Source organism: Zalophus californianus, chromosome 2 (genome assembly GCF_009762305.2).
Source record: "Zalophus californianus isolate mZalCal1 chromosome 2, mZalCal1.pri.v2, whole genome shotgun sequence".
NCBI classification, from domain to species: domain Eukaryota; kingdom Metazoa; phylum Chordata; class Mammalia; order Carnivora; family Otariidae; genus Zalophus; species Zalophus californianus.
The window spans coordinates 167,454,396-167,482,279 of record NC_045596.1 but is presented as its reverse complement, the minus strand read 5'-3'; the positions used below and the strand labels follow the sequence as shown (position 1 = coordinate 167,482,279).

General features: G+C 38.1%; 1 protein-coding gene across 20 annotated transcripts in view; it reads left to right on the top strand.

Moving 5' to 3' along the window:
- LOC113925641 (disintegrin and metalloproteinase domain-containing protein 32-like) overlaps positions 1-27,884 on the top strand; it is a 191,654-nt gene that overhangs the window by 63,383 nt on the left and 100,387 nt on the right. For all 20 annotated transcript variants that reach the window (XR_003521008.1, XR_003521012.1, XR_003521011.1 and 17 more), the window contains exon 10: positions 10,235-10,316. Coding sequence is in view for 15 of the 20 variants with exons in the window: in XM_027600148.1 (XP_027455949.1) it covers positions 10,235-10,316 (82 nt within the window). In the remaining 5 variants the exon portion in view is untranslated. The remainder of the gene's footprint in view (positions 1-10,234; positions 10,317-27,884) is intronic.

Below are 27,884 nucleotides of genomic sequence, written 5' to 3'. Positions count from 1 at the left end.
TCTGTCTGCCATCAATTTTCCTCTTAGAATTACCTTCTCTGAGTGCCATGGATTTTGGACAATTGTGTTTTCATTTTCATCTGTCTCCATGCATTTTTTTTTTTAATTTCCTCTTTGATTTCTTTGACCAATTGGTTGTTTAGTAGCATGTTATTTAGTCTCCACATGTTTGGTTTTTAATAGTTTTTTTCTTGTAATTGATTTTTTTAACTCTTTTAAATTTTATTATGTTATGTTAGTCACCATACAATACATCATTAGTTTTTGATGTGCTAATCCACGATCCATTGTTTTCATATAACACCCAGTGCTCCATGCAGAACGTGCCCTCTTTAATACCCATCACCAGGCTAACCCATCCCTCCACCCCCCGCCCCTCTAGAACCCTCAGTTTGTTTCTCAGAGTCCATCGTCTCTCATGGTTCATCTCTCCCTCCGATTTCTCCCCCTTCATTTTCCCTTCCTTCTCCTAATGTCCTCCATGCTATTCCTTATGTGCCACAAATAAGTGAAACCATATGATAACTGACTTTCTCTGCTTGACTTCTTTCACTTAGCATCATCTCCTCCAGTCCCATCCATGTTGATGTAAAAGTTGGGTATTCATCCTTTCTGATGGCTGAGTAATATTCCATTGTATATATGGACCCCATCTTCTTTATCCATTCATCTGTTGAAGGGCATCTCGGCTCTTACCACAGTTTGGCTATTGCGGACATTGCTGCTAAGAACATTGGTGTGCATATGGCCCTTCTTTTCACTACATCTGCGTCTTTGGGGTAAATACCCAGGAGTGCAATTGCTGGGTCATAGGGTAACTTTATTTTTAAATTTTTGAGGAACCTCCACACTGTTTTCCAAAGTGGCTGTACCAACTTGCATTCCCACGAACAGTGTAAGAGGGTTCCCCTTTCTCCACAACCTCTCCAACATTTGTGATTTGTAGTTTCATATTGTTGTGGTCAGAAAAGATGAATGATATATTTTCAGTCTTAAATTTGTTGAGACCTTATTTTATGACCTACCATGACCTATCCTGGAGCATGTTCCATGTGAACTTGAAAGGATGTATATTTTGCTGTTTTTGTATGGAATGTACTGTATATATATTTCTGTTAAGTCCATCAGGTTTAATGTGTTGTTCAAAGATACTGTTTCCTTATTGGTTTTGTATGTGGGTGATCTATTAATAGATGTAAATGGGGTATTAAAGTCCCCTATTTTTGCATTACTGTTAATTTCTCCCTTTATATTGGTTAATCTTTTCTTTATATACTTAGATATTTCAGTGTCTTGTGCATAGATATTTGTAATATTCTCTTATTGGACTGATTCCCTTTATCATTATGTAATGCCTTTCTTTGTCTCTTTTTACAGTCTTTGTTTTAAAGTCTATTTTGTCCAGTATAAGAATTGCTACCCTGGCTTCCCCCCCCCTCCACTTTCATTTGCATGGAATATCTTTTTTCATCCATTCACTTTCAGTATGTGTCTTTAGGCCTAAAGTAAGAGTCTAATAAGCAGCAAAAGATGGTTCTTGTTACCCATTTTGCCACTCTGTGTCTTGATTGGAGCATTTGGAACATTTAAATTTAAAGTAAATATTGATAGGTATATACTTTTGCAACTTTAATTGTTTTCTGGTTGTTTTTGTTGTTCTCTGTTGTCTTCTTCCTCTCTTGATCTCTTTCCTTGTGATTGATGAGTTTATGTAGTGTTGTGTTTGGCTTTCTTTATTTGATGCGTATCTATTATAGGTTTTGGTCTGTGATTACTATGATGTTCACATATAACATCCTAAGTGTATAACAGTCTATATTTAAAGTTTATGGTTTTTTCTTTTTTTACTCCCTCCTTCACATTTTATATATATATGTATGTTGTCATACTTTATATCTTATAACTCATAATTTGCTTCTTTTTTTTTTAAAAGATTTTATTTATTTATTTGACAGAGAGAGACAGCAAGAGAGGGAACACAAGCAGGGGGAGTGGGAGAGGGAGAAGCAGGCTTCCTGCTGAGTGGGGAGCCCGATGTGGGGCTTGATCCCAGGACCCTGGGATCATGACCTGAGCCGAAGGCGGATGCTTAATGACTGAGCCACCCAGGTGCCCCTCATAATTTGCTTCTAATTATGGCTTTTTTTCCATTAAAAAAAATTCTTTTAACATTTTTACTGTAAGGGTTTGGTGGTAATAAAATCCTTTAACTTTTATTCAAATGGTAAACTCTTTATCTCTCTTTCAATTCCGAATGATAACCTTGCCAGGTAGAGTATTCTTGGTTGTAGGTTTTTTCCTTTTAGTACTTTGAACATATCATGCCACTCTCTTCTGGCCTGAAGTTTCTGCTGGAAAGTCCAGCTGATGGTCTTGTGGGGTTTTCCTTGTATATAAGTAGGTGCTTCTTTCTTATTGCTTTTAACATTCTGTGTCTTTAACTTTTGACATTTTAATTGTTATGTGTTGTGGTGTGGGCCTTCTTGGGTTCATCTTGTTTGCAACTCTCTGCACTTCCTGAACCTGGCTGTCTACTGCCTTCCCGAAGTTAAGGAAGTTTTTACCTATTATTTTTTTTTAAGATTTTATTTATTTATTTGAGAGAGAGAGAGGGAGAGCATAGAGGGAGAAGCAGACACTCCACTGAGCAGAGAGCCCAATGTGACCTAAGCCAAAGGCAGACACTTAACTGACTGAACCACCCAGGTGCCCCTACCTATTATTTCAAATAAGTTTTCTGCTCCTTTCTCTATTTTTCTTCTTGGGCCCTAATGATGAGGGGAATATCTGTTTGCTTGATGTTGTCCAGTGGGTCCCTTAAAGTATTTTCACTTTTTAAAAATGCCTTTTTTTTTTTTTTTTTTTGCTGTTCAGCTTGGGTGCTTTCCATGACCCTGTCTTCCAGATTGCTGATCCATTCTTCTGCAGCTAGGAATCTGTTGATTCTCTCTAGCATATTTTTTAGTTATTGTATTCTTCAAGTCAGATTGGTTTTTAAAAAATATATTCTATCTTTTTATTGAAGGTCTCACTGTTTTTCCACTTTTTCTGACCAGCCCAGTGAGCATCTTTATGATCATTACTTTAATTTCTTTATGAGGCATATTGCTTATCTCTCTTTCATTAGTTATTTTTCTGATGTCTTTTTCTTTCTTTTGGAGCAATTCCTCTGTATCCCCATTTTTCTTGAATTTCTGTTTTTTTCTATGACTTAGAAAAGCTCCCTTTCCTAAACTTGAAGGAATGGTCTTGTTTATATTCATCCCTTGTGTAGACTTCCCTTGTTGACTTTTGCTGGCTGTCTGGAGCTGTAGATGAAGTGGGCTGGGGGCCATGGTGCACTCTGTGCTCGGGCTGTTCTGGTGGGATGGCCAGGGCTCAAGTGGGTGTGGTGGTGGTCTGGTGGTGAAGCCAGGGTGGTCTGAGGCTCTACGCACGGAGGCTATCCTGATATGACAGCTGAATCTGAAGCGATTTCAAGCTGATGGGTTCCATGGTTCTCTGCACAGTGGGCACTTTGACAGGATAGCTGAAGTTGAAGTGGGTGCAGGCCAGGGTATTCTGGGCCTCTATATTCTATATTCTGAGGGCCTCCTAGCAGGACAGCTAAAATTGATGTGGGCACAGTCTAGGGTGGTCCCTGGGCTTTCTACACAAAGGGTGTCCTGACAGGATAGCTGAAGCTGAAGCTATCATGCAAGCATACCATGCAAGCCATGGTATTCTGGGACTCTCTGCTCAGAGGATACCCAGGCTGGACTGCTGGAGCCAAGATGGGGTGCAGACCAGAGGGTCCTGCGGTGTTCTGTGCAGAGGGCACACTGGCAGGACAGCTGTAGCTAAAATGGCATGGGCTGGGTGCTCCTGGGGCTCTTCAAGCAACAGGCACCCCGCAGGACAGGTAAAGCTGAAGTGGGCATGGGTTGGTGTAGTCCTTGGGCTCTCCAAGCAAAGGGTGCCCTGGCAGGATGCAGAAGCTAAAGTGGATGCAATCTGGGGTATCCTGGGATGCTCAGAGCAGGGGTGCCCTGGTGGGGCAGCTGGAACCAAGGTGGGCATAGGCTAGAGGTTTCTGGGGCACCCTGTTGGGATGACTGGAGCCAAACCAGGTGTCAGTTGGAGGTCCTGGAGTGTTCTGCATTGGGGTGCCCTAGCAAACTGTTGGAAACGGCAGTGGTATGGGCCTGGATTGTTTTGAGATGGCTTTGTATGTGTGTCACCTTGGCATGATGGCTAGAGCTGCAGTGAGCACTGACCAGGGGCATCCCAGTGGAACAGCTGGGGCTGGTAGGATCAGGGGTACAGGGCTCACTGAGGTGGTAAACCAGCCAGGACATCTGTACCTTGCTCCCATTCACATTATCAAAGTGGAAGAAGAAAATAAACTGTTGTACTTGCCAGCTCCCTTTTCCTGGAGGGAGTTCTGGCAGCTCCTTCCTACCCCCTCCCCCCCCCCACAGTTTGGCTGAGTTCTGGGGCTGGATCTTTTATATACTAGTTGGTCTTTTAAACCCTGGCTTTTTTTCTGTGTCTCAGGGCATCTATGGGTGGTGTGGGCTAGGGGCCTGGTGCTTGCAGGTTGGCTATGGCTCCCAGACCCTGCTCCCATCTACATGATCAAGTTGTAGGCAGAGTGTAAACTATTGCACTCGCTAGCCCCTCTACCCACAGAGAGTTCCAGCAACTCCCCTGACATTTGGTAGATTTCTAGAGCTGGCTCTTTTATGTAGTAGTTGCTCTTTTAAACACAGGTTGGTTTGTTTGTTTTTTTCTGTGCCCCAGGGCAGATGAATCTGCTCCTGGTCTCTCAGTACTATCCCTCCTCACTGCCATTTGCAGTGTTGGATGTGGGGGTTCTCTTCATTACTGTCTCCTTCTGTCTTGCCAGTCCCTCTTGCCTTTCTATCTTTTGTTGTACAGAAGCTGTTCAGTTAGCCCTAGGTTGTTTTTCAGGAGGAATTGCTCTATAAATAGGCATAGATTTGGTATGTCTATGGAGGAGGTAAGATCAGGATCTTCCTATGTTGCCATCTTGGACCAGCTCTTCCTCTTAAGTGTTCTTTAAACATTCAGGCACATGTCCTTTATAATATATATGATTTCAGAATATTTTCTGGCTGTGGGTTGTCTTTTCATTTTCTTAACAGTATGTTTTAAAAAGCAGATTTTGATGAATTCATTATTAACTTATCAATTTTTTATTTTATGAATCATGTTTTTGATGTTGTACCAAAAAATATCTTTGCCTCACCCAAATTTAGATTTCTTTACTATATTTTTTTCTAGAAGCCTTATAGTTTTAAGTTTTTCTTATTTAGAGTTAATTATTATATATGCTATGTGGTACAGAGAAGACAATTTTTTGCATATGAATAAATAATTTTTCAGCATTAATTCTTGAAAACACTATAGTTTCTCCATTTAATTGCTTTTGCACTTTTGTAACAAATAATTTGACTTTATATGTAAGAGTCTATTTTTGGTCTATTATTTTGTGAATAACACACTGCCTTGATTACTATAGTTTTATAAAAACTATAGTTTTATAAAAACTATTTAAATCAAGTAGTATAAGTTCTCCAAATATGTTCTTCTTTTTGAAAATTGTTTTGGTTATTCTAAGTTTTTGCCTTTCTACATAAATGTTAGATTCAACTTCTCAGTTGCTATAAAATATCTTGCTGGAATGTTGATTGGAACTGCATTGAATCTATACAGTAGTGTGGGGAGAACTGGCAGCTCAATAATACTAAGTCTTCCAGTCAACGAACTTGGTATTTTCTTCCATTTACTTAGATCTTTTTAAATTTCTTTCATCAGTGTTCTGTAGTATACAGTTCTATCAGTATACAGATATATCAGTGTCCTATCAGGATGCAGATCTTTCTCACATTTATGTTAGTTTATATCCTAGTATAATATCATGTCTTTAGTGCTATTTTTTCTTCTTTTTTGAACACAAAATGGAAAAAAATTTAATTTACTTATTTATCTTTAAATTTTTTATTCAAATGTATTTGAATGTTACATAACATTGTAAATTTAAGGTATACAACATGTTAATAAATACATTTATATATTATGTGATTGCCATTGTAGTGGTAATAAGCACATCTATCATGTCATGTAATTATCATTTATTTTTAGTGCTTGGAATAATAAAGTTCTAGACTCTTAGCAGATTTAAAGATTATAATACAGCATTGTTATCTATATCTACTATACTTGTATTAGATCTCTAGGTCTTATTGACTACTCATTGCATGTTTGTACCCTTAAATAACATTAACGCTATTGTAAATGTTTCATTTTACTTTAGTTTCAAATATTTTATTGCTAGTATATAAGAATCAGATTGACTTTTGTACATCAACTTTGAAACATACAAACCTGCTGAACACACTTAGTGCCAATAGCTTTTTTATATACTGTGCGATTTCCTAGGTAGACAGTCACATTATCCATAAACAGAGAAAACTGTATTCCTTCCTTTCCAATCCATATACCTTCTATTTTATTTTATTTTATTTTTTGTCTTATTTAACAGGCTAGGACCTCTAGTATGATGCTGAATACCAGTGGTGAGAGCAAACATCCTTGCATTTTCACAATCTATTGGTAGCACTATCTTGGATTAAGAATGAGTGTAAACAGTACTTAAAACATTGGGGGAAGAATTTCCCTGATGGCTAATGATGATGAACATTTTTTCACGTGTCTGTTAGCCATTTCTATGTCTTCTTCAGAGAAGTGTCTTTTCATATCTTCTGCCCATTTTTTGACTTGATTATTTGGTTTTTGGGTGTTGAGTTTGAGAAGTTCTTTATAGATCTTGGATACCAGCCCTTTATCTGTAGTGTCATTTGCAAATATCTTCTCCCATTCTGTGGGTTGCCTCTTTGTTTTGTGGAGTGCTTCCTTTGCTGTGCAGAAGCTTTTTATCTTGATGAAGTCCCAAAAGTTCATTTTTGCTTTTGTTTCGCTAGCTTTTGGAGATGTATCTTGAAAGAAGTTGCTGTGGCCGATGTCAAAGAGGTTACTGCCTATGTTCTCCTCTAGGATTTTGATGGATTCCTATCTCACATTGAGGTCTTTCATCCATTTTGAGTTTATCTTGGTGTATGGTGTTATAGAATGGTCGAGTTTCATTCTTCTGCATGTGGCTGTCCAATTTTCCTAGCACCATTTATTGAAGAGACTGGCTTTTTTCCATTGCATGTTTTTTCCTGCTTTGTCGAAGATTATTTGACCATAGAGTTGAGGGTCCATATCTGGGCTCTCTATTCTGTTCCATTGGTCTATATGTCTGTTTTTGTGCCAGTACCATGCTGTCTTAGTGATCACAGCTTTGTAATATAGCTTGAAATCGGGCAACGTAATGCCCCCAGCTTTGTTTTTCTTTTTCAACATTTCCTTGGCAATTCGGTCTTCTCTGATTCCATACAAATTTTAGGATTGTTTGTTCCAGCACTTTGAAAAATGTCATTGGAATTTTGATCAGGATAGCCCTGAAGGTATAGATTGCTCTATGCTACAGACATAGACATTTTAACAATGTTTATTCTTCCAATCCATGAGCATGGAATATTTTTCCATCTTTTTGTGTCTTCTTCAATTCTTTCATGAGTGTTCTGTAGTTCCTAGAGTATAGATCCTTTACCTCTTTGGTTAGGTTTATTCCGAGGTATCTTATGGTTTTTGATGCTATTGTAAATGGAATCGTTTCTTTAATTTCTCTTTCTACAGTTGCATTGTTAATGTATAAGAAACAACTGATTTCTATGCATTGATTTTGTATCCTGCCACATTACTGAATTGCTGTATGAGTTCTAGTAATTTGGGGGTGGAGTCTTTTGGGTTTTCCACATAAAGTATCATGTCATCTGCGAAAAGAGAGAGTTTGACTTCTTCTTTGCCAATTTGAATACCTTTTATTTCTTTTTGGTGTCTGATTGCTGTTGCTAGGACTTCTAGTACTATGTTGAACAATAGTGGCAAGAGTGGGCATCCTTGATGTGTTCCTGATCTTAAGGGAAAGGCTTTCAGCTTTTCCCCACTGAGGATGATATTCGCTGTGGGTTTTTCATAGATGGATTTTATGAACTTGAGGAATGTTCCCTCTATCCCTGTACTGTGAAGAGTTTTAATCAGGAAAGGATGTTGTATTTTGTCAAATGCTTTTTCTGCATCAATTGAGAGGACCATGTGGTTCTTCTCCCTCCTCTTACTAATGTGTTCTATCACATTGATTGATTTGCAAATGTTGAATGTTGAACCACCCTTACATCATCATTAGCCATCAGGGAAATTCAAATCCCCAAACTACATTGAGATTACACCAGTTAGAAAGGCAAAAATGGACAGGGAAAGAAACAACAAATGTTGGAGAGGTTGTGGAGAAAGGGGAACCCTCTTACACTGTTCATGGGAATGCAAGTTGGTACAGCCACTTTGGAAAACAGTGTGGAGGTTCCTCAAAAATTTAAAAATAGAGCTACCCTATGATCCAGCAATTGCACTCCTGGGTATTTACCCCAAAGACACAGATGTAGTGAAAAGAAAGGCCATATGCACCCCAATGTTCATAACAGCAATGTCCGCAATAACCACACTGTGGAAAGAGCCGAGATGCCCTTCAACAGACGAATGGATAAAGAAGATGGGGTCCAGATATACAATGGAATATTACTCAGCCATCAGAAAGGATGAATACCCAACTTTTACATCAACATGGATGGGACTGGAGGAGATGATGCTAAGTGAAAGAAGTCAAACAGAGAAAGTTAATTATCATATGGTTTCACTTATTTGTGGAACATAAGGAATAGCATGGAGGACATTAGGAGAAGGAAGGGAAAAATGAAGGGGGGGAAATTGGAGGGAGAGATGAACCATAAGAGACTATGGACTCTGAGAGACAAACTGAGGGTTCTAGAGGGGAGGGGGGTGGGGGGATGGGTTAGCCCGGTGATGGGTATTAAGGAGGGCACATATTGCATGGAGCATGGGGTGTTATACGAAAACAATTGATCGTGGATCACTACATCAAAAACTAATGATGTATTTTATGGTGACTAACATAACATAAGAAAAAAAAAACATTGGGGGAAGAAAGCCAAAGTTTCATGTTAAGAGTGAATACTTGTTAACAAGTACTGGAAGGTTTAGGTATAAAAAGTATCAGAGAGACAGAATAAAGGCAGCAGTAGGGAGACAGTGCAATGTGAAGTGAAGTAGCTGAAACTGAGGAGATGTTTCAATTGATAATTGAAATAATTTCTTTATATACATTTTGGAATGTTTGTTTTGATTGGGGCTCTAAACATGGTAGAACATGTTTGGAGTGTCTATAACTTATGGTTGAGAGTATGGCTCTGGATTCACATTGCCTAAATTCATATCCTTCACTAGCACTTATTAATTGTGTTACCTTGAGAAAGTTACTTATACTTTCCATCTGATGATGTATGATTTGTTCAATGGGGATAATAATATCTATTTCATTGGCTTGATTTGAGAATTAAATGGAATAATTTTTTTGAAAAATCTTTGGGAATAGTGCTATTATTATATGATAATTTATATGGGCCCTTACTCAATGAAGAAATAATAAGGTTAAGTTATAGAACAATGAAGTCATTTCTATGAGAAATTGGTAAGCTTTTCTACATGAGAATGAGAATTTTTAATCCATATATTAAAACTGTTTTTCACTGTCACTCAACAAAATGCTTTTCATCAAAATGTTTTTGATCAAAGTCTTTAGTAATCCTAACTAAATATGATAACTGTAATGCCATAAAAAACTTGGGTCCTTTGGATATATTTTAGATATGTAGTATGCTTTGGGATGCCTGGGTGGCTCAGTCAGTTAAGCATCTGCCTTTGGCTCAGGTCATGATCCCAGGGTCCTGGGATTGAGTCCCTTGCTCAGCAGGGAGGCTGCTTCTCTCTCTGCCTGCCGCTCCCCCCCTGCTGGTGCTCTGTCTCTCTGTCTCCCTCTCTCTCTGACAAATAAATAAATAAAATCTTAAAAAAAAAAGAAATAAAGCATGCTTAATCTCATTTAATTAAGAATGTCTTCCTAATTTGAAACAATAAAGATGTATGGAGAGATTGTACCTCAATTTGCTTCAGTCTAGGATTTTATGGACCATAGACAAATTATTAGCAGGAATTCTCATCTTTGAAATGTTTGTTAAAATTAATTATAAATATATACTTATTTATTTAGCTATAGAGATCATGCAGATTATGTGGGAGCCACAATTCCTGGAAAGATGTGTGTTAACCATTATTCTGCTGGAATTGCTTTGGTATGTAATTATTTCATCTTATTATTTAAAAAAATTTATACATTTAAAAATAATTCAATGTTATAACAAATTTTATAGAATTTGCATTTATATTTGCATTAGGGATTACACTTTCTACTGTTAAAAATATGAAGTGTATAGAAGGAAGAGTATTTTGTACAACAAACATCTTTTGCAATTATTTTACAAGTGGAAGTAGAACAAAAATATCATAAATTATCATAAATACTCATGTATTCCTTAATATATAGAATAGTGCATCATGCAAAATTATCTGTAAAAAAATTTTTATAACCCAAATAGATTTTCACTTGTAGACATAAAATTGGAGAAATAATCTTACCAATAAAATAGCTTCAAAATTAAAACAGTGATTAAGCAAAAAGTATGATAAAAATTCTTTAAAATGTTTCACACCTCCAAAAGATTATAAAAAAGAAACTGTCTATTTTAAAAATTTATATTTATAAATACATATAAGTTATTGGTACAATTAGATGCATCGTTGAATGATAAAGTAATTCATTGAGCAATTTTCCCACCCTATTCATTTTTGTGTGTGTGTAAAAGCAGGTTATTTTTATTACATTTTAATACACTTCTGTATATTGATTTGGAATGGTCAATTTGCAGTTGGTTTCATGGGACCTGTCTGAGGACAGTGAAATACTTCGGAACAAACAGCATTAAAGAGAAAACCTAAACCCTTTATATTGTTCAAAAGAAAATCATAGAAGTAACAACAGGCTTTTGTTTTTAGTTCAAAATGTATCATATATTAAAGCTCATGACATATTCAAGTCTTAAGTTCTCCTTTGCATTTAGTGAGGGCCTACCTGATACTTACTGGTCACCTCATTTTTACATGTATGAATTAGCACATTACATTCTGAGGAGATAGTTCCAGCATATGTCCACAAAATAGGACTATTAACAAGTATTGAGAACAGCCAATGAAGTTGAACTTCATGAAGATGTATTCCTTCAGCTAAATGAAACTTTCCTTAAACCCAACCAAAGTACCAACCAAAGTAAAATATAAACGATTTTTTTCATAAGACTGAGTTTTTTCATATTTATTTGAAAATAAAACAGGATGATGACATATGTATATAAACTTTGAAAACCATAAAATCCTCTTCACAAGTTGGGTGATAACATTGCAGATTTATTGAAAATTATTTTCATTACTTTATAGTTCATAACTAGGAAGTTAATGACTGCTCTTAAAAAAGCATAATACAAATAGAAATACTAAATACATTGTTATGTGTGACATTGTGTGTCATCATACCATTTAGTCTTCACTACAACCATGTGAGATATTCTATCCCTATGTCACAAAGAAGCTTTGAGAACAAGTACATTGCCCAAGTTCACACAACAGACCCAAACCCTCTCAACTGCCAAGTCCAGTGCGCTCTTTCCCACGTTAGGCTTTCTCTCAAGCCCAGCACTTGGAGAAACAGCTTCCACTTTGAGATATCACAGTGTGTATCTTAATGTGAGTGAATTCCAGCTCTTTGACTTGTTAGCTATGTAACTTTGGATATTTTGCCAAATCTCTCTGAGTTTTCTGGTTTTGAATGAAAAATAATTCTCTGTTACTAGTTTCCTACCATGAACTATGCAGGGCCTCCTGGAGTGGCACCTGGTTTATACAGGCCATTAATATGTATAAATTCCATCTGCACCTCTGAAATAAGCCTTCATAGTTTATAAAGCATGCTCACTTATGTCATTTGATTGCTTGGAAAGGAGCAGAGGAAAATACAGTTCTGTAAGTAGGGTTTAGATCAGAGAATGTCTTTTCTTCTGTGGGCAATCAGGAACCACAGAAGAGTCTTTAACAGCAGAGTGATACGATTGATCTGAGGCATACTTTGGGAGGAACAAGGTAGCACCTCTATGTTGGACAGATGGGACTGGGCAAAACTAGGGGCAGTCTCATATCCTTATGAAGATGTTTATCATGATCTAGGAAAAAAGGTAATTAAGACTTTAGGGAAGAAACAGTGGAAATAGGGATAAGGAAGCATATTTTTCTCAAATGCTTATCTTCAGTCAGTATGCAAGGCCCTCTCATATTCCCTGTGTTGATATAAGACTGGCCAAGTTCACATTACATATGTCTGGAGACATACCATACAGAGAAAGAAGATCGAGACAGCCTGATTTTTCTTTTTGTTCCTGGGGTCTTGGTACTTTATCAATTCTTTTTTTCCTTCACAATCTTTGCCTGTGGTGTCCCTATTGCCTAGAATACTCGTTTCTCTTTCTCATTGCTTTATCCAGTTAGTTAACTATTTCTTTTTTTTCTCCTTTTTTTGGTCACCTTCCTGATTTTATTTTTTTATTTAAATTCAGTTAATTAACATGTAGTGTATTATTAGTTTCAGAGGTAGAGGTCAGTGATTCGTTGGTCCTGTATAACACCCAGTGCTCATTACATCACGTGCCCGCCTTAATGTCCATCACCCACTTACCGCATCCTCCCACCCCACTCCCATCCAGCACCCTCATTTTGTTTCCTATGATTAAGAGTCTCTTATGGTTTGTCTCCCTCTCTGGTTTCATCTTGTTTAATTTTTCCCTCTTCCCCTATGATCCTGTGCTTTGTTTCTTAAATTCCACATATGAGTGAGATCATATGATAATTGTCTTTCTCTGATTGACTTATTTCACTTAGCATGATACCCTTTAGTTTCATCTACGTCATTCCAAATGGCAAGATTTCATTCTTTTTGGTGGCTGAGTTGTATTCCTTTGTATATACTTACCATATCTTCTTTATCCATTCATCTGTCGATGGACATCTGGGCTCTTTCCATAGTTTGGCTATTATGGACATTGCTGCTATAAACATTGGGGTGCAGATTCCCCTTTGGGTCACTACATTTGTATCTTTGGGGTATAGGCCTAGTAGTGCAATTGCTGGGTTGTAGGGTAGCTAAAATGTTTCATACCTCCAAAAGAGTCTTTAAAAGAAAATTTTATGTCTGTTTTAAAAATTTATAATATTTATAAATATTTTATATATATTAGAAATAAATTATTGATACAAATAGATGCATCATTGAAAGGTAAAGTAATTGGTTTTGCAATTTTCCCATCTTATTTATTTTTTTAAAAAACAAATTTAAGTACTAAAAACTTTTTAAATTACAAAATAATTTATGTTCTGTCCCTTTTTAAAAGTTAAATAGGAACATATAAGGAAATTTATGTACATCTATGGCATCTCCCCTCTCAGGAAGTGATAAACCACTATTAACATTTTGATTAATACATATCTTCTACATTGTGTCTTTATCTGTTACTGTGGCTCCCTCTCTCTATATTTTTGCAAAAATGAGATTTTGCAGCACATATTTTTATTTCTGATACTGTTATAATTTTTGTTACAAAATTTATGCATTTACATGGCAAAATTATTTTAATTATAAGTATAAAAAGCAAAAATTGATAGTAATTCTTCCTTATCTTCTTCAGGGAGTCCTACTGAAGACTTTATAATGTCTGTTTAAACTCTTCTTGTAGCTAAACTTATTATTTAAAGTAATTATGCTCTTCCCCCTGTTTTGATTTATAAACTTTAGGCAATGTTGGTTAATATTATCTATGATATATTTAGTCCACTCTCTCTGTTTGTCATGTATATATTCTTATATTTTTATTATTTTAACAACATTCACATTATTAAAATATATTCTTACATACTACTTTTAATATATATATTATATATTTATATATAGTATGAAATATATAGCATACATATATATGGTATATAATATTATAAAAGGTATATTATTAAAATATGTTACCAAATAATATACTACATATGTTATTGAAATATATAATAATTATATCTCATTACACATTATATGCCTATGTACTTCATAGTTATGTATATATAATATATACATAATACATAGTATCACATGATCTTATCATTTTAATAATATTTATATTTTTATTCATATCTTTTTATATTATATTGACTTACCTTAGGCAATGCCCACTGATTACTTGCTATGAAAAATAAGAAATTAGAATAGTTGAACACTTCTTATATCCATTGTCAAGATTTATAAAATTTATAATTCTATAAAAGCTTTTATACTTTGTCTACAGGTTAACTTAAAAATTGAATTAATAAATGGTATTTTATAATATTGTGAATATATAAATAATATTAACTCTTGGGTAAAGAAATATATTGTTATGCTGGTAAAGCTTTGATGGTCAAAGGAGGACCTTTTAGGCATCAGGGTCTAATGGAGATGCTTAATTATTTTCTCACTTCTTTAACTTCTAAGAGTGAAACCAACTACCATAAAAAATTAAATCTCATCTTCCTTTACTTAGAACCCTTTCCTATTTTTTTGGAGTAACTCTTGAGTTTTTTTGTTTGTTTGGTATCCAGTTTATTTTATTGTTTAAAGTATTATTATTTTTCTATTTGAATTGGGTATTATATATTGAGTTCAAGATAAAGAAAAGTTTATGTCTTCATAGGGCTGAATGTGGGCCAGTTCAGAATTTATTTGTAGACCAGACTTTTCTTTCAGTGTCACTTCCTTTCTCTGGCATCCTAGGGGCTATATCCTAAATCTATTAGGTGTTAAATTATTTTCAAAATTATTCTTTACATTCCTTTAATTACAAGAAATCATTTTCTTTTGTTTTTGACCAGATTCTTTGTCCAGTGTTCTGGGTGCAGGACTTTTTGGGCAGGAGGCACTTCCTCAAGGAAACTCATCGCCTGCTCCCACCCTAGAAGGAAGGCAAGAGGGAATTCCTAGCTATGACTGTCCATCTCTCACCTGTAGCTTTTCTGTTTGCTTTTGGGGCAATGGAGACATGAGACAGGTGTGGGCCAGATATGATTGAGGAACATTTGTTACACTTGATTACAGTTCAAAATGGGATAGGTCTACTAGTGCCACAGGTCTAGATTTGTCTTTATTTTTCTGGAAAGCTAGGGAGAATATTTTAGAACTACTTTACCACTCAACATAAGGATTGAGGAAGGAATATAGGAATCTAAAATATTTTTATCTTTTCATATAGGTCTTTTTGAAAATTTTATTTCCAGTATAGTTAACATACAGTGTTATATTCATTTCAGCAGTATGATATAGTGATTTGATAATTCTATATATTACTCAGTGCTCATCAAATAAGTGTACTCAATCCCCTTCACCTGTTTCACCCGTGACCTCTTCCCCCCCCCCACCACCTCCCCTTTGTAACCATCAGTTTGTTCTTTATAGTTAGAAGTCTGGTTTTTGGTTTGCTTCTTTTCTTACTCTTCATTTGTTTTGTTTCTTAAATTCCACGTTTGAGTGAAATCATATGCGTTTTTTTTTTCTGACTGACTTATCACTAAGCATTATAACTTCTAGATCCATCCGTCCATGTTGTTGCAAATGGCATGATTTCATTCTTTTTTTTTAAGTTTTTATTTAAATTCCAGTTAGTTATCATACCGTGTAATATTAGTTTCAGTATACAATTTATAGTGATTCTACACTTCCATACAACACCTGGTGCTCATCACAACAAGTGTGCTCCTTAATCCCATCACCTATTTCACCCATTCTTCCACCAACCTCCCCTCTGATAACCATCAGTTTGTTCTCTGCAGTTGAGAGTCTATTTCCTGGTTTGCCCCCCCCCCCCTTTTTTCCCCCTGCTTGTTTGTTTTGTTTCTTTTACTCATGAAAGTTTTCCTTTTATAATTTTCTTCTAATTATTGTCTTGTCTTTTTTACTTAAAGAAGTCCCTTTAACATATCTTGTAAAGTCAGTTTAGTGGTGATAAATTCTTTCAACTTTTGTTTGTCTGAATTGAATTTGTCTCCTTGAATTCTGAATGATAGCATCAGGGAGAGTATTATTGTTTGTAGTTTTCTCCTATCAGCACTTTGAAGATGTCATGCTACTACCTTTTGGCCTGCAAGGTTTCTGCTGAAAAAAATCAGCTGATAGCATTATTATAGGGTTTTCTTGTATATAACTAGTTGTTTTGCTCTTGGTACTTTTAAGATTCTCTCTTTATCTTAATCTTTGCCATTTTAATTATTATGTGTTGTGGTGTGTGCTTCCTACAGTTTATTTTCTTTGTGGCTGTCTGTGCTTCCTGGACCTGGATGTCTGTTTCTTTCCCCAAGTTAGTGAAGTTTGCAGCCATTATTTCTCCAAATAAGTTTTCTGCTTATTTCTCTTTTACCTTTGGGATCTCTATAATGAGAGTATTAGTATGCTTGATGTTGTACCAGAGATCCTTTAACACATCCTCATTAAAAAAAATTTTTTTTTTAAATTTTTTGCTGTTCAGCTTGGGCACTTTCTATTACCCTGTCTTCCCAGTCATTAATTCATCTTCTGCTTTCTCTAATCTGTTATTGATTCTCTCTAGTGTATTTTCATTTCAGTTACTCTATTCTTCAAGTCTGATTGTTTTTTATTTTTTATTTTTAAATATTTTATTAATTTATTTGACAGAGAGAGACACAGCGAGAGAGGGAACACAAGGAGGGGGAGTGGGAGAGGGAGAAGCAGGCTTCCCGCGGAGCAGGGAACCTGATGCGGGGCTCGATCCCAGGACCCTGGGATCATGACCTGAGCCAAAGGCAGACAGTTTAATGACTGAGCCACCCAGGTGCCCCCAAGTCTGATTGTTTTTTAAAAAAATATTTTCTGTCTCTTTGTTGAAGTTCCCATGAGTTCATCCTCTCTTCTTTCCAGTCCAGTCAGCGTGTTTTTCTTTTTAAAGATTTTATTTATTTGAGAGAGAGAGAGAGAGAGAGAGCATGAGCAGGTGTGGGGGAGAGGGGCAGAGGGAGAGGGAGAAGCTAACTCCCCCCTGAGCAGGGACCCCAGTGCAGAACTTGATCCCAGGACCCTGGAATCGTGACCTGAGCCAAAGGTAGACACTTAACTGACTGAGCCACCCAGGTGTTCCTCCAGTGAGCATGTTTTTGACCATTACTTTTATCTCTTTATCAGGTAAGTTGTTTATCTCAGTTTTGTTCAGCTCTTTTTCTGAGGTTTTTGTCTTGTTCTTTAGTTTGGAGCATATTTCTCTGTTGCCTCATTTTGTTTTTCTTTTTGCGTTTGTTTCTATGAATTAAGTAGAACAGCTTCTTATCTTAGACTTGAAAAAATGACCTTTTTAAGAACATCCCTTATGGACTGTATGTGCCTGATGGCTTTGGTTGCCTTGCTGGATCTGTAATGTGTGTGGGCTGGAAGTCCTGGGACATCTCATACTGCCCTGGTGGGATGGCTGGAGCTGAAGTGGGCACTCAACAGGGGGCTCTGGGGCTCTCTGTATAGTGGGTTTTTGGCCCAGAGTACCTCAGGATACTTTGCACATATGTCACCTTGGTGAGATGGCTGGTGCTATTGTCGGCACTGTCCAAGGATATCCCTGTATGTGCCACATGGGGGCCATCTTGTGAGGCTTTTCTGGGAGGACCACTGGGTCTGGTGTGGGCCAGGATCCCAGGGCTCACTGAGGCACTAGGCTGGCTAGGGTGCCCTGATCCTGCTTTTGTCTGTGCTATCAAGGTGGAGGAGGAATGTAAGCAATGGTACTCTCCTACCCCTCTGGCCCTAGAGAGTGTTCCAGAGCTCCCTGGCCACTTGATAGAATTCTAGGGCTGTTTCCTTTATATTCTAGTTGCTCTTTAAACTGTGACACTTTTTTTCCCCTGTATTCCAGAGTGTCCAGGGCTGGTGTTGGCTAGGGGCCCAGGGTTGGCTAAGGTGGTGGGCTGGCTAGGGTGCCTGAATTTTGCTCCTGTCTTTGCCATCAAATTAACAGGATAATGTAAACACTGGTGCCAGCCTCTCTGATTCCCCACCACTTGGTGGAGGGTTAGTTCCTTTATATTCTAGTTTCCCTTTTAAATTCTGGCTTTTATTTTTTACTTATTTATTTATTTAGTTTATTTTTTAAATTTTATTTTATTATGTTATATTAGTCACCATACGTCATTAGTTTTTGATGTAGTGACCCATGATTCATTGTTTTCGTGTAACAGCCAGTGCTCCATGCAGTGTGTGCCCTCTTTAATACCCATCACCGGGCTAACCCATCCCCCCACCCCCTCCCCTCTAGAACCCTCAGTTTGTTTCTCAGAGTCCATAGTCTCTCACGGTTCATCTCTCCCTCCGATTTCCCTCCCTTCATTTTTCCCTTCCTTCTCCTAATGTCCTCCATGCTGTTCCTTATGTTCCACAAATAAGTGAAACCATATGTAATTGACTCTCTGCTTGACTTCTTTCACTTAGCATAATCTCCTCCAGTCCCATCCATGTTGATGTAAAAGTTGGGTATTCATCCTTTCCGATGGCTGAGTAATATTCCATTGTATATATGGACCCCATCTTCTTTATCCATTCATCTGTTGAAGGGCATCTCAGCTCTTTCCACAGTTTGGCTATTGTGGACATTGCTGCTATGAACATTGGTGTGCATATGGCCCTTCTTTTCACTACATCTGTGTCTTTGGGGTAAATACCCAGGAGTGCAATTGCTGGGTCATAGGGTAGCTCTATTTTTAATTTTCTGAGGCACCTCCACACTGTTTTCCAAAGTGGCTGTGCCACTTGCATTCCCATGAACAGTGTAAGAGGGTTCCCCTTTGTTTCCACAACCTCTCTAATATTTGTTGTTTTCTTGCCTTGTCAATTGTTGCCACTCTGACTGGTGTAAGGTGGTATCTCAGTGTGGTTTTGATTTGAATTTCCCTGATGGCTAATAATGATGAACATTTTTTCATGTGTCTGTTAGCCATTTGTATGTCTTCTTCAAAGAAGTATCTGTTCATGTCTTCTGCCCATTTTTTGACTTGATTATTTGTGTTTTGGGTGTTGAGTTTGAGAAGTTCTTTATAGATCTTGGATACCAGCCCTTTATCTGTAGTGTCATTTGCAAATATCTTCTCCCATTCTGTGGGTTGCCTCCTAAAATTTGTATGGAAGCAGAAAAGACCCCAAATTGCCAAGGAAATGTTCAAAAAGAAAAACAAAGCTGGGGGCATCACGTTGCCCAATTTCAAGCTATATTACAAAGCTATGATCACCAAGACAGCATGGTACTGGCACAAAAACAGACATATAGACCAATGGAACAGAATAGAGAGCCCAGATATGGACGCTCAACTCTCTGGTCAAATAATCTTCGATAAAGCAGGAAAAAACATGCAATGGAAAAAAGCCAGTCTCTTCAATAAATGCTGCTGGGAAAATTGGACAGCCACATGTAGAAGAATGAAATTCTACCATTCTCTAACACCCTACACAATGGTAAACTCAAAATGAATGAAAGACCTCAATATGAGACAGGAATCCATCAAAATCCTAGAGGAGAACATAGGCAGTAACCTCTTTGACATCGGCCTCAGCAACTTCTTTCAAGATACATCTCCAAAAGTTAGTGATACAAAAGCAATAATGAACTTTTGGGACTTCATTAAGATAAAAAGCTTCTGCATAGCAAAGGAAACAGTCAATAAATTCTGGCTTTTAAAAATGAATCTGCTCACAGTCCCTCAGTGCTATCTTCCCACACTGTAGCCTACAGCATCGGGTTGGTGTTTCTGTCATTTTTGTGTCCCCATCTCTCCTTCCCTTCTCTATGTGGTTCCTCTGTCTTATGTTGTCTAGAAGCTGTTCAGTGTGCCCTTAGTTCTTTTCCAGGAAAAACTGCCCTATAGGTAGGCATAGATTGGGTGTCTTTGGAAAAGATGAGTTCAGGGTCTTCCTAGGTTGCCATCTGGGAGCCTCCGTTGGTATATGTGCATTTGAGTAAGTGGTCTCAGCAGAGACAGTTCATTATCAGTCAGCTCAGTTTGGGTTCCTAGACATGTCCACTCGTAATGCTCTGGGGCAGGTGAAGCTTGCTCTCAGGATCTATTTTTGGGTGAGGCTACTGCCTGAGCTCTGGGGTTGGGGATGGAATTGCTGCTAGCTGATAACAGTTGGATAGGCCTGCTGACTTGGTTCCCTGCCCAAGTGAGAGTGTAGGAGATGCTCTGAACTTGCCTGGGTTCATTCATCAGGCTTCCTAGATGGGTAGGACAGGTACTTTACTCAGCAGGAGATGGGCTATGATTTAGATTCCCTGTCATGGCAGGGTAGCAGAATGTACCCCAAGTCCTGTATGGCCCATTGTTTGGGGACCCAAAACAGGCAATACCATACACTGAATTCTTGGCTAGATAGGGCAGTGGTTTTGCTCTGAAGATGGGGAAAGCCATGGGCTGTGCTCTCTGTTCAAGTGTCACTCTAAGTGGGCTATGCAGTTTCCCATGTACACTGGTTAGATTCCCTGGTCTAGGCTGGCTGAAGTCTATATTTAGCAATGGGCAGGACTACAAATTAGTTTCCCTGCAAAAGTGGAGATGAGAATCAGCTGGATTTGTGGTCTTGACTTAAGCTAACCGGTACCCTAAGTTCCATGGTCAAATAGTGCCATTGGCTTTGCTCTGTGGATGATCACCTCTGCCTGCCATTCTCTCTGTTCAAGAGATGCTGGGTTACACAGATTTCAGAGGTACCAGCTAGGTATTCTGTTCAGTTAGGGTCACAGCTACACTCAGAGGTCAGAATTAAATCCCATTCTTGGGCAGAGCAGGAGAGCCATTTCTAAGCAGCCTCTTAGATATTTGCAGTTAAGCTGTCTGGTTGGGCAGGGCCAGGAGCTACATAGAGCCATGGATGGGATGTGTGTGTGTGTGTGTGTGTGTGTGTGTGTGTGTGTGTGTGTGTGTGTGTGTGTGTGTGTGTATACCACATCTTCTTTAGCCATTCATCTATCGATAGGCATCTTGGCTCTTTCCATAGTTTGGTTATTGTGAACATTGCTGCTATAAACATCAGGGTACATGTACCCTTTCAGATCACTATATTTGCATCTTTGGGGGAAATACCCAGTAGTGCAATTGCTGGGTCGTAGGGTAGCTCTATTTTCAACCTTTTGAGGAAACTCCATACTGTTTTCCAGAGTGGCTTCACCAGCTTGCATTCCCACCAACAGTATAGGGGGTTCCCCTTTCTCCGCATCCCCACTCACATCTTTCGTTTCCTGACTTGTTAATTTTAGCCATTCTGACTGATGTGAGGTGGTATCTCATTGAGGTTTTCATTTGGATTTCCCTGATGCCGAGTGATGTTGAGCACTTTTTCATGTGTCTGTTGGCCATTTGGATGTCTTCTTTGGAAAAATGTCTGTTCATGTCTTCTGCCCATTTCTTGATTGGATCATTTGTTCTTTGGGTGTTGAGTTTGATAAGTTCTTTATAGATTTTGGATAATAGCCCTTTATCTGATATGTCATTTGGAAATATCTTCTCCCACTCTGTCGGTTGTTTTTTGGTTTAGTTGACTGTTTCTTTTGCGGTGGCTTCTTATCTTGATGAAGTCCCAATAGTTCATAAGCCCTTGCTTCCCTTGCCTTTGGCAATGTTTCGAAGAGGTCAAAGAGGTTGCTGCCTGTGTTCTCCTTTAGGATTTTGATGGACTCCTATCTCACATTTAGGTCTTTCAACCATTTGGAGTCTATTTTTGTGTGTGGTGTAAGGAAATGGTCCAGTTTCATTCTTCTGCATGTGGCTGTCCAATTTTCCCAACACCATTTGTTGAAGAGACTGTCTTTTTTCCATTGGACATTCTTTCCTGCTGTGTCAGAGATGAGTTGACCACAGAGTTGAGGGTCCATTTCTGGGCCTATATTCTGTTCCATTGATCTATGTGTCTGTTTTTGTGCCAGTACCATACTGTCTTGATGCAGACATCTTTGTAATAGAGCTTGAAGTCCGGAATTGTGAGGCCACCAGCTGTACTTTTCTTTTTCAACAGTCCTCTGGCTATTTGGTGTCTTTTCTGGTTCCATACAAATTTTAGGATTATTTGTTCCATTTCTTTGAAAAAAGTGGATGGTGTTTTGATAGGGATTGCATTGAATGTGTCGACTGCTCTAGGTAGCATTGACAACTTCACAATATTTGTTCTTCCAATCCATGAGCATGGAACGTTTTTCCATTTCTTTATGTCTTCCTCAATTTCTTTCATGAGTATTTTATAGTTTTCTGAGTACAGATTCTTTGCCTCTTTGGTTAAATTTATTCCTAGGTCTCTTATGATTTTGGGTGCATTTGTAAATGGGATCGACTCCTTAGTTTCTCTTTCTTCTGTCTTGTTGTTGGTGTATAGGAATGCCACTGATTTCTGTGCATTGATTTTCTATCCTGCCACTTTCCTGAATTCCTGTGTGAGTCTAGCAGTTTTGGGGTGGAGTCTTCTGGGTTTTCCACATACAGTATCATATCATCTGCAAAAAGTGAGAGTTTGACTTCTTCTTTGCTGATTCGGATGCCTTTGATTTCTTTTTGTTGTCTGATTGCTGTGGCTAGGACTTCTAATACTATGTTGAATACCAGTGGTGATAGTGGACATCTCTGCCATGTTCTGACCTTAGGGGGAAAGCTCTCAGGTTTTCTCCATTGAGAATGATATTCGCTGTGGGTTTTTCATAGATAGCTTTTATGATATTGAGGTATGTACCCTCTATCCCTATACTCAAGAGTTTTGATCAAGAAAGGAAGCTGTACTTTGTCAAATGTTTTTTCTGCATCTATTGAGAAGATCATATGGTTATTTTTCTTTCTTTTATTAATGTATTGTATCACATTGATTGATTTGCAGATGTTGAACCAACCTTGCAGCCCAGGGATAAATCCCACTTGGTCGAGGTGAATAATCCTTTTAATGTACTGTTGGATCCTATTGGCTAGTATTTTGGTGAGAATTTTTGCATCCATGTTCATCAACAATATTGGTCTGTAATTCTCTTTTTCGATGGGGTCTTTGGTTTTGGGATCAAGGTAATGGCGGCCTCATAAAACGTGTTTGGAAGTTTTCCTTCCATTTCTATTTTTTGGAACAGTTTCAGAAGAATAGGGATTAATTCTTCTTTAAATTTTGGTAGAATTCCCCTGGGAAGCCATCTGGCCCTGAGCTCATGTTTGTTGGGAGATTTTTGATGACTGCTTTAATTTCCTTAGTGGTTATAGGTCTGTTCAGGTTTTCTATTTCTTCCTGGTTCAGTTTTGGTAGTTTATACATCTCTAGTATTGCATCCATTTCTTCCAGGTTATCTAACTAGCTGGCATATAGTTGCTCATGATATGTTCTTATAATTGTTTGTATTTCTTTGGTGTTGGTTGTGATCTCTCCGGTTTCATTCATGATTTTGTTGATTAGGGTCATTTCTCTTTTCTTTTTGATAAGTCTGGGCAGGGGTTTATCAATCTTGTTAATTCTTTCAAAAAACCAGCTCCTAGTTTCGTTGATCTTTTCTACTGTTCTTTTGGTGTCTATTTCCTTGATTTGTTCTGATCTTTATTATTTCTCTTCTCCTGCTGGGTTTAGCTTTATTTGCTGTTCTTTCTCCAGCTCCTTTAGGTGTACGGTTAGGTTGTGTATTTGAGACCTTTCTTGATTCTTGAGAAAGGCTTGTATTGCTATATACTTTCCTCTTAAGACTGCTTTTGCTGCATCCCAAAGATTTAGAACAGTTGTGTTTTCATTTTCATTGGTTTCCATTAATTTTTTTAATTCTTAAATTTCCTAGTTGACCCTTTCATTCTTTAGTTAGGATGCTCTTTATCCTCCATGTATTTGAGTTCTTTCCGACTTTCCTCTTGTGATTGAGTTCTAGTTTCAAAGATTTGTGGTCTGAAAATATGCGGGGAATGATACCAATCTTTTGGTACTGGTTGAGACCTGATTTTTGACCTAGGATGTTATCTATTCTGGATAGTGTTCCATGGGCACTAGGGAAGAATGTGTATCCTGTTGCTTTGGAATGGAATGTTCTGAATATATCTGTGAAGTCCATTTGGTCCAGTGTGTCATTTAAAGTCTTTATTTCCTTGTTGATCTTTTGCTTAGATGATCTGTCCATTTCAGTCAGGGGGGTGTTAAAGTCCCCCACTATTATTGTATTGTTATCAATGTGTTTCTTTGCTTTTGTTATTAATTGCCTTATATAATTGGCTGCTCCCATGTTAGGGGCATAGATATTTTCAATTGTTAGATGTTGTTGGATAGACCCTTTAAGTAGGATATAGTGTCCTTCCTCATTTCTTATTATAGTCTTTGGTTTAAAATCTAATTTCTGTGATATAAGGATTTCCACCCCAGCTTTCTTTTGGTGTCCATTAGAATGGTAAATGGTTTTCCACCCCCTCACTTTCAATGTGGGGGTGTCTCTGGGTCTAAAATGAGTCTCTTTCAGACAGCATATTGATGGGTCTTGTTTTTTTATCCAATCTGATAGCCTGTTTCTTTTGATTGGGGCACTTGGTCCATTTACACTCAGGGTAACTATTGAAAGATATGGATTTAGTGCCATTGTATTGCCTGTAAGGTGACTGTTATTGTCACTATATTGTCTCTGTTTCTTTCTGGTCTATGTTACTTTTAGGCTCTCTCTTTGCTTAGAGGTCTCCTTTCAATATTTCTTGTAGGCTGGTTTCGTGTTTGCAATTTTCTTTATTTTTTGTGTGTCCTGAGAGCTTTTTATCTCTCTTATTTTCAAAGACAGCCCAGCTGGATATAGTATTCATGGCTGCATATTTTTCTCATTTAGTACTCTGAAGGTATCATGCCAGTCTTTTCTGGCGTGCCAGGTCTCTGTGAATAGGTCTGTTGCCAATCTAATGTTTCTACCATTGTAGGTTACAGATATTTTCTCCCGAGCTGCTTTCAGGATTTTCTGTTTGTCTCTGAGACTCGTAAGTTTTACTATGAGATGTCGGGGTGTTGACTTATTTTTATTGAATTTGAGGGAGGTTCTCTGTGCCTCCTGGATTTTGATGCCTGTTTTCTTCCCCACATTAGGGAAGTTCTCTGCCAGAATTTGCTCCAGTATACCTTCTGCTCCTCTCTCTTCTTCCTCTTCTGGGATCCCAATTATTCTAATATTGTTTCGTCTTGTGGTATCACTTATCTCTCGAATTCTGCCTTCGTGATCCAGTAGTTGTTTATCTCTCTTTTTCTCAGCTTCTTTATTTTCTATCATTTGGTTTTCTATATCACTAATTCTTTCTTCTGCCTCATTTATCTAAACAGAGCCTCCATTTTTTATTGCACCTCTAATAGCCTTTTTGATTTTGACTTGGTTAGATTTTAGTTCTTTTATTTCTCCAGAAAGCGTTTCTCTAATATCTTCCATGCTTTTTTCAAGCCCAGCTAGTATCTTTATAATCGTCATTCTGAACTCTAGTTCCGATATCTTACCAATGTGTGTATTAATTAGGGCAGTCGGTACTGCCTCTTGTTGTTTTTTTGAGGTGATTTTTTTTCCATCTTGTTATTTTGTCCAGAGGAGAATAGATGAATGAGAGAACAAAATGCTAACAGGATAACAACGACCCCAGAAAAATAGACACTAAACAAATCAGAAGAGACCTGAAACCAGGGGAAAAGAAAGGGAGAGAAAGAAAAAAGAAAAAAAAAGATAAAAAAACAAAAAAACCCAGAATATGATCAGATATGATCAGGCTGGTGCACGGATCCATGCCAGACGCTAGATTTGGGCGTATTTTGTTCTGTTAGAAGAAAGTGCCTCCCAAAATTTTAAAGAAAGAAAAATTTATATATGTACAAAAATAAGGGCATATACGATGAAGGGATGTAATATGACTGTAAAGATGAAAATTATAAAATTTTCAAAAGGAATGATAAAATAAGAAGTTGTTTGAAAAAAGAAAGGAGAGGATTTAAAAAATGAAAAAAAAAAAGGGGGAGAGAATGTGATCAGGCAGGAGACTAGAACAAAGCCATACACTAGAGATTTAGGGTATATTTTGGTCTGTTAGAAGAAACTGTATCCCAAAGTTTTAAAAAGAGAACAACTTATATATATATATATACCAAAAATAAGGTTAACTACTATGAAGGGATAGAATATGACTCTAAAAATGAAAAATAAAAAATGTTTTTTAAAAAAGGAATTGGTAAGATGTTGGTTGAAAAGGGAAAAAGAAAAATTCAAAAAGAAAAAGAAAAAGGAAAAAAGAAACTAAAAAATTAACTTCGAAAGACTAAAGATTCCTGGGAAAAAAACATGAATTCTTTTTTTTTTTTTTAAAGCCATTAATTCTATATGCAATATTCCCCTAGTGCTGGAGTTCTGCCTTTCTCATTGATGGGTAAACTTGGTCTTGGCTGGCTGTTCTTGCTGATCTTCTGGGGGAGGGGCCTGTTGCCATGGTTCTCAAATGTCTTTGCCAGAGGCGGAATTGCCCCAACCTTGCTGGGTCCCAGCTAAGTAATCTGCTTGGATTTGCTCCCTGGAGCTTTTGTTCCTGCAAGCTTTCCATACCACTTTGGAGGAGGATAGTGAAAATGGCCGCCTTCCCATCTCCACCCTGGAGGAACTGAGAATTTGGGGCCCCACTCCTCAGTGAGCCCCCAGAGTAAAGCAGTCAATCACTCCCTTCTCCCTGGTCTCTGGCCGCACTCCATGCTCACGTGGCCTGTGACCAAGGGTTTCTATCTCTGGCACACGACCCCATGTGGAGTCTCCAAACTCAGCTGATTCCTGCTATGTGCTCCCACGCCCCTCCTCCCGCCCATCCTCCCCAGGGGAGGAAGGGAGTCTCCCTGGATCTGTTGCTTCTTAGGTCCCTGCTGGAGGAGCAGTGCCCTGACTGTGCTGCTGATCACAGTTCATGGCAACCCCGAGCTGAGAGCCCACTCCTCAGCTCCGTCTTTGCAGCCAGCTTCCCTGTCTGATACCTGGGAGTTTTGCCACATTCAGGCACCCCCGGTCTTTCTGTGACCCCGAGGGTCCTGAGACCACACTGTCCCAGCAAGGGTTCCACCCCACACTCAGCCACTGGAGCGATGTCCCTCAGTGGAGCTGACTTTTAAAGTTCTGATTTTGTGCTCTGTTGCTCTATCACTTGCTGGTAGCGGCTGTCGGAGGCCCCCTCACCGCCATCTATCCTCCCAAATATCGCCTCGGATTCACTTCTTCGCATGTCCTACCTTCCAGAAAGTGGTTGATTTTCTGTTCAGAGAGTTGTTGCTATTCTTTTCTTCCATCTCTTGTTGAGTTCGTAGGTGTTCAGAATGGTTTGATCCCTATCCAGCTGCATTCCTGGGACCAGACGAAATCCAGGTCTCCTACTCCTCCACCATCTTGCTTCTCCCCCTGATTTAATTCTTAATATGGACCTGAAGGCCATGAGGGTTGGTGAGACAAATCACCTAGGTATTGTCATCAAAAGTTATTTTTGGTGGGGCTCTGTCATATTGTTTAGAGGGAGGCTTCCTATGCTGGAAAGGGAAATCCAAATATATTTGTCCATGTCACTCCCAATTGTTTCCTTCCCAAGTTTCATATTCTTATTCCTTCCCTATCAGATCTGGTAGATTTGAGGATTAAGTTAGTGCTATAGCCCTACAGTCCTTATGCTTTTGGTGCATGGTCCTCAATCATGTCAATCCAACCAATATAGGAGACGAGGAGTTACTACATTGC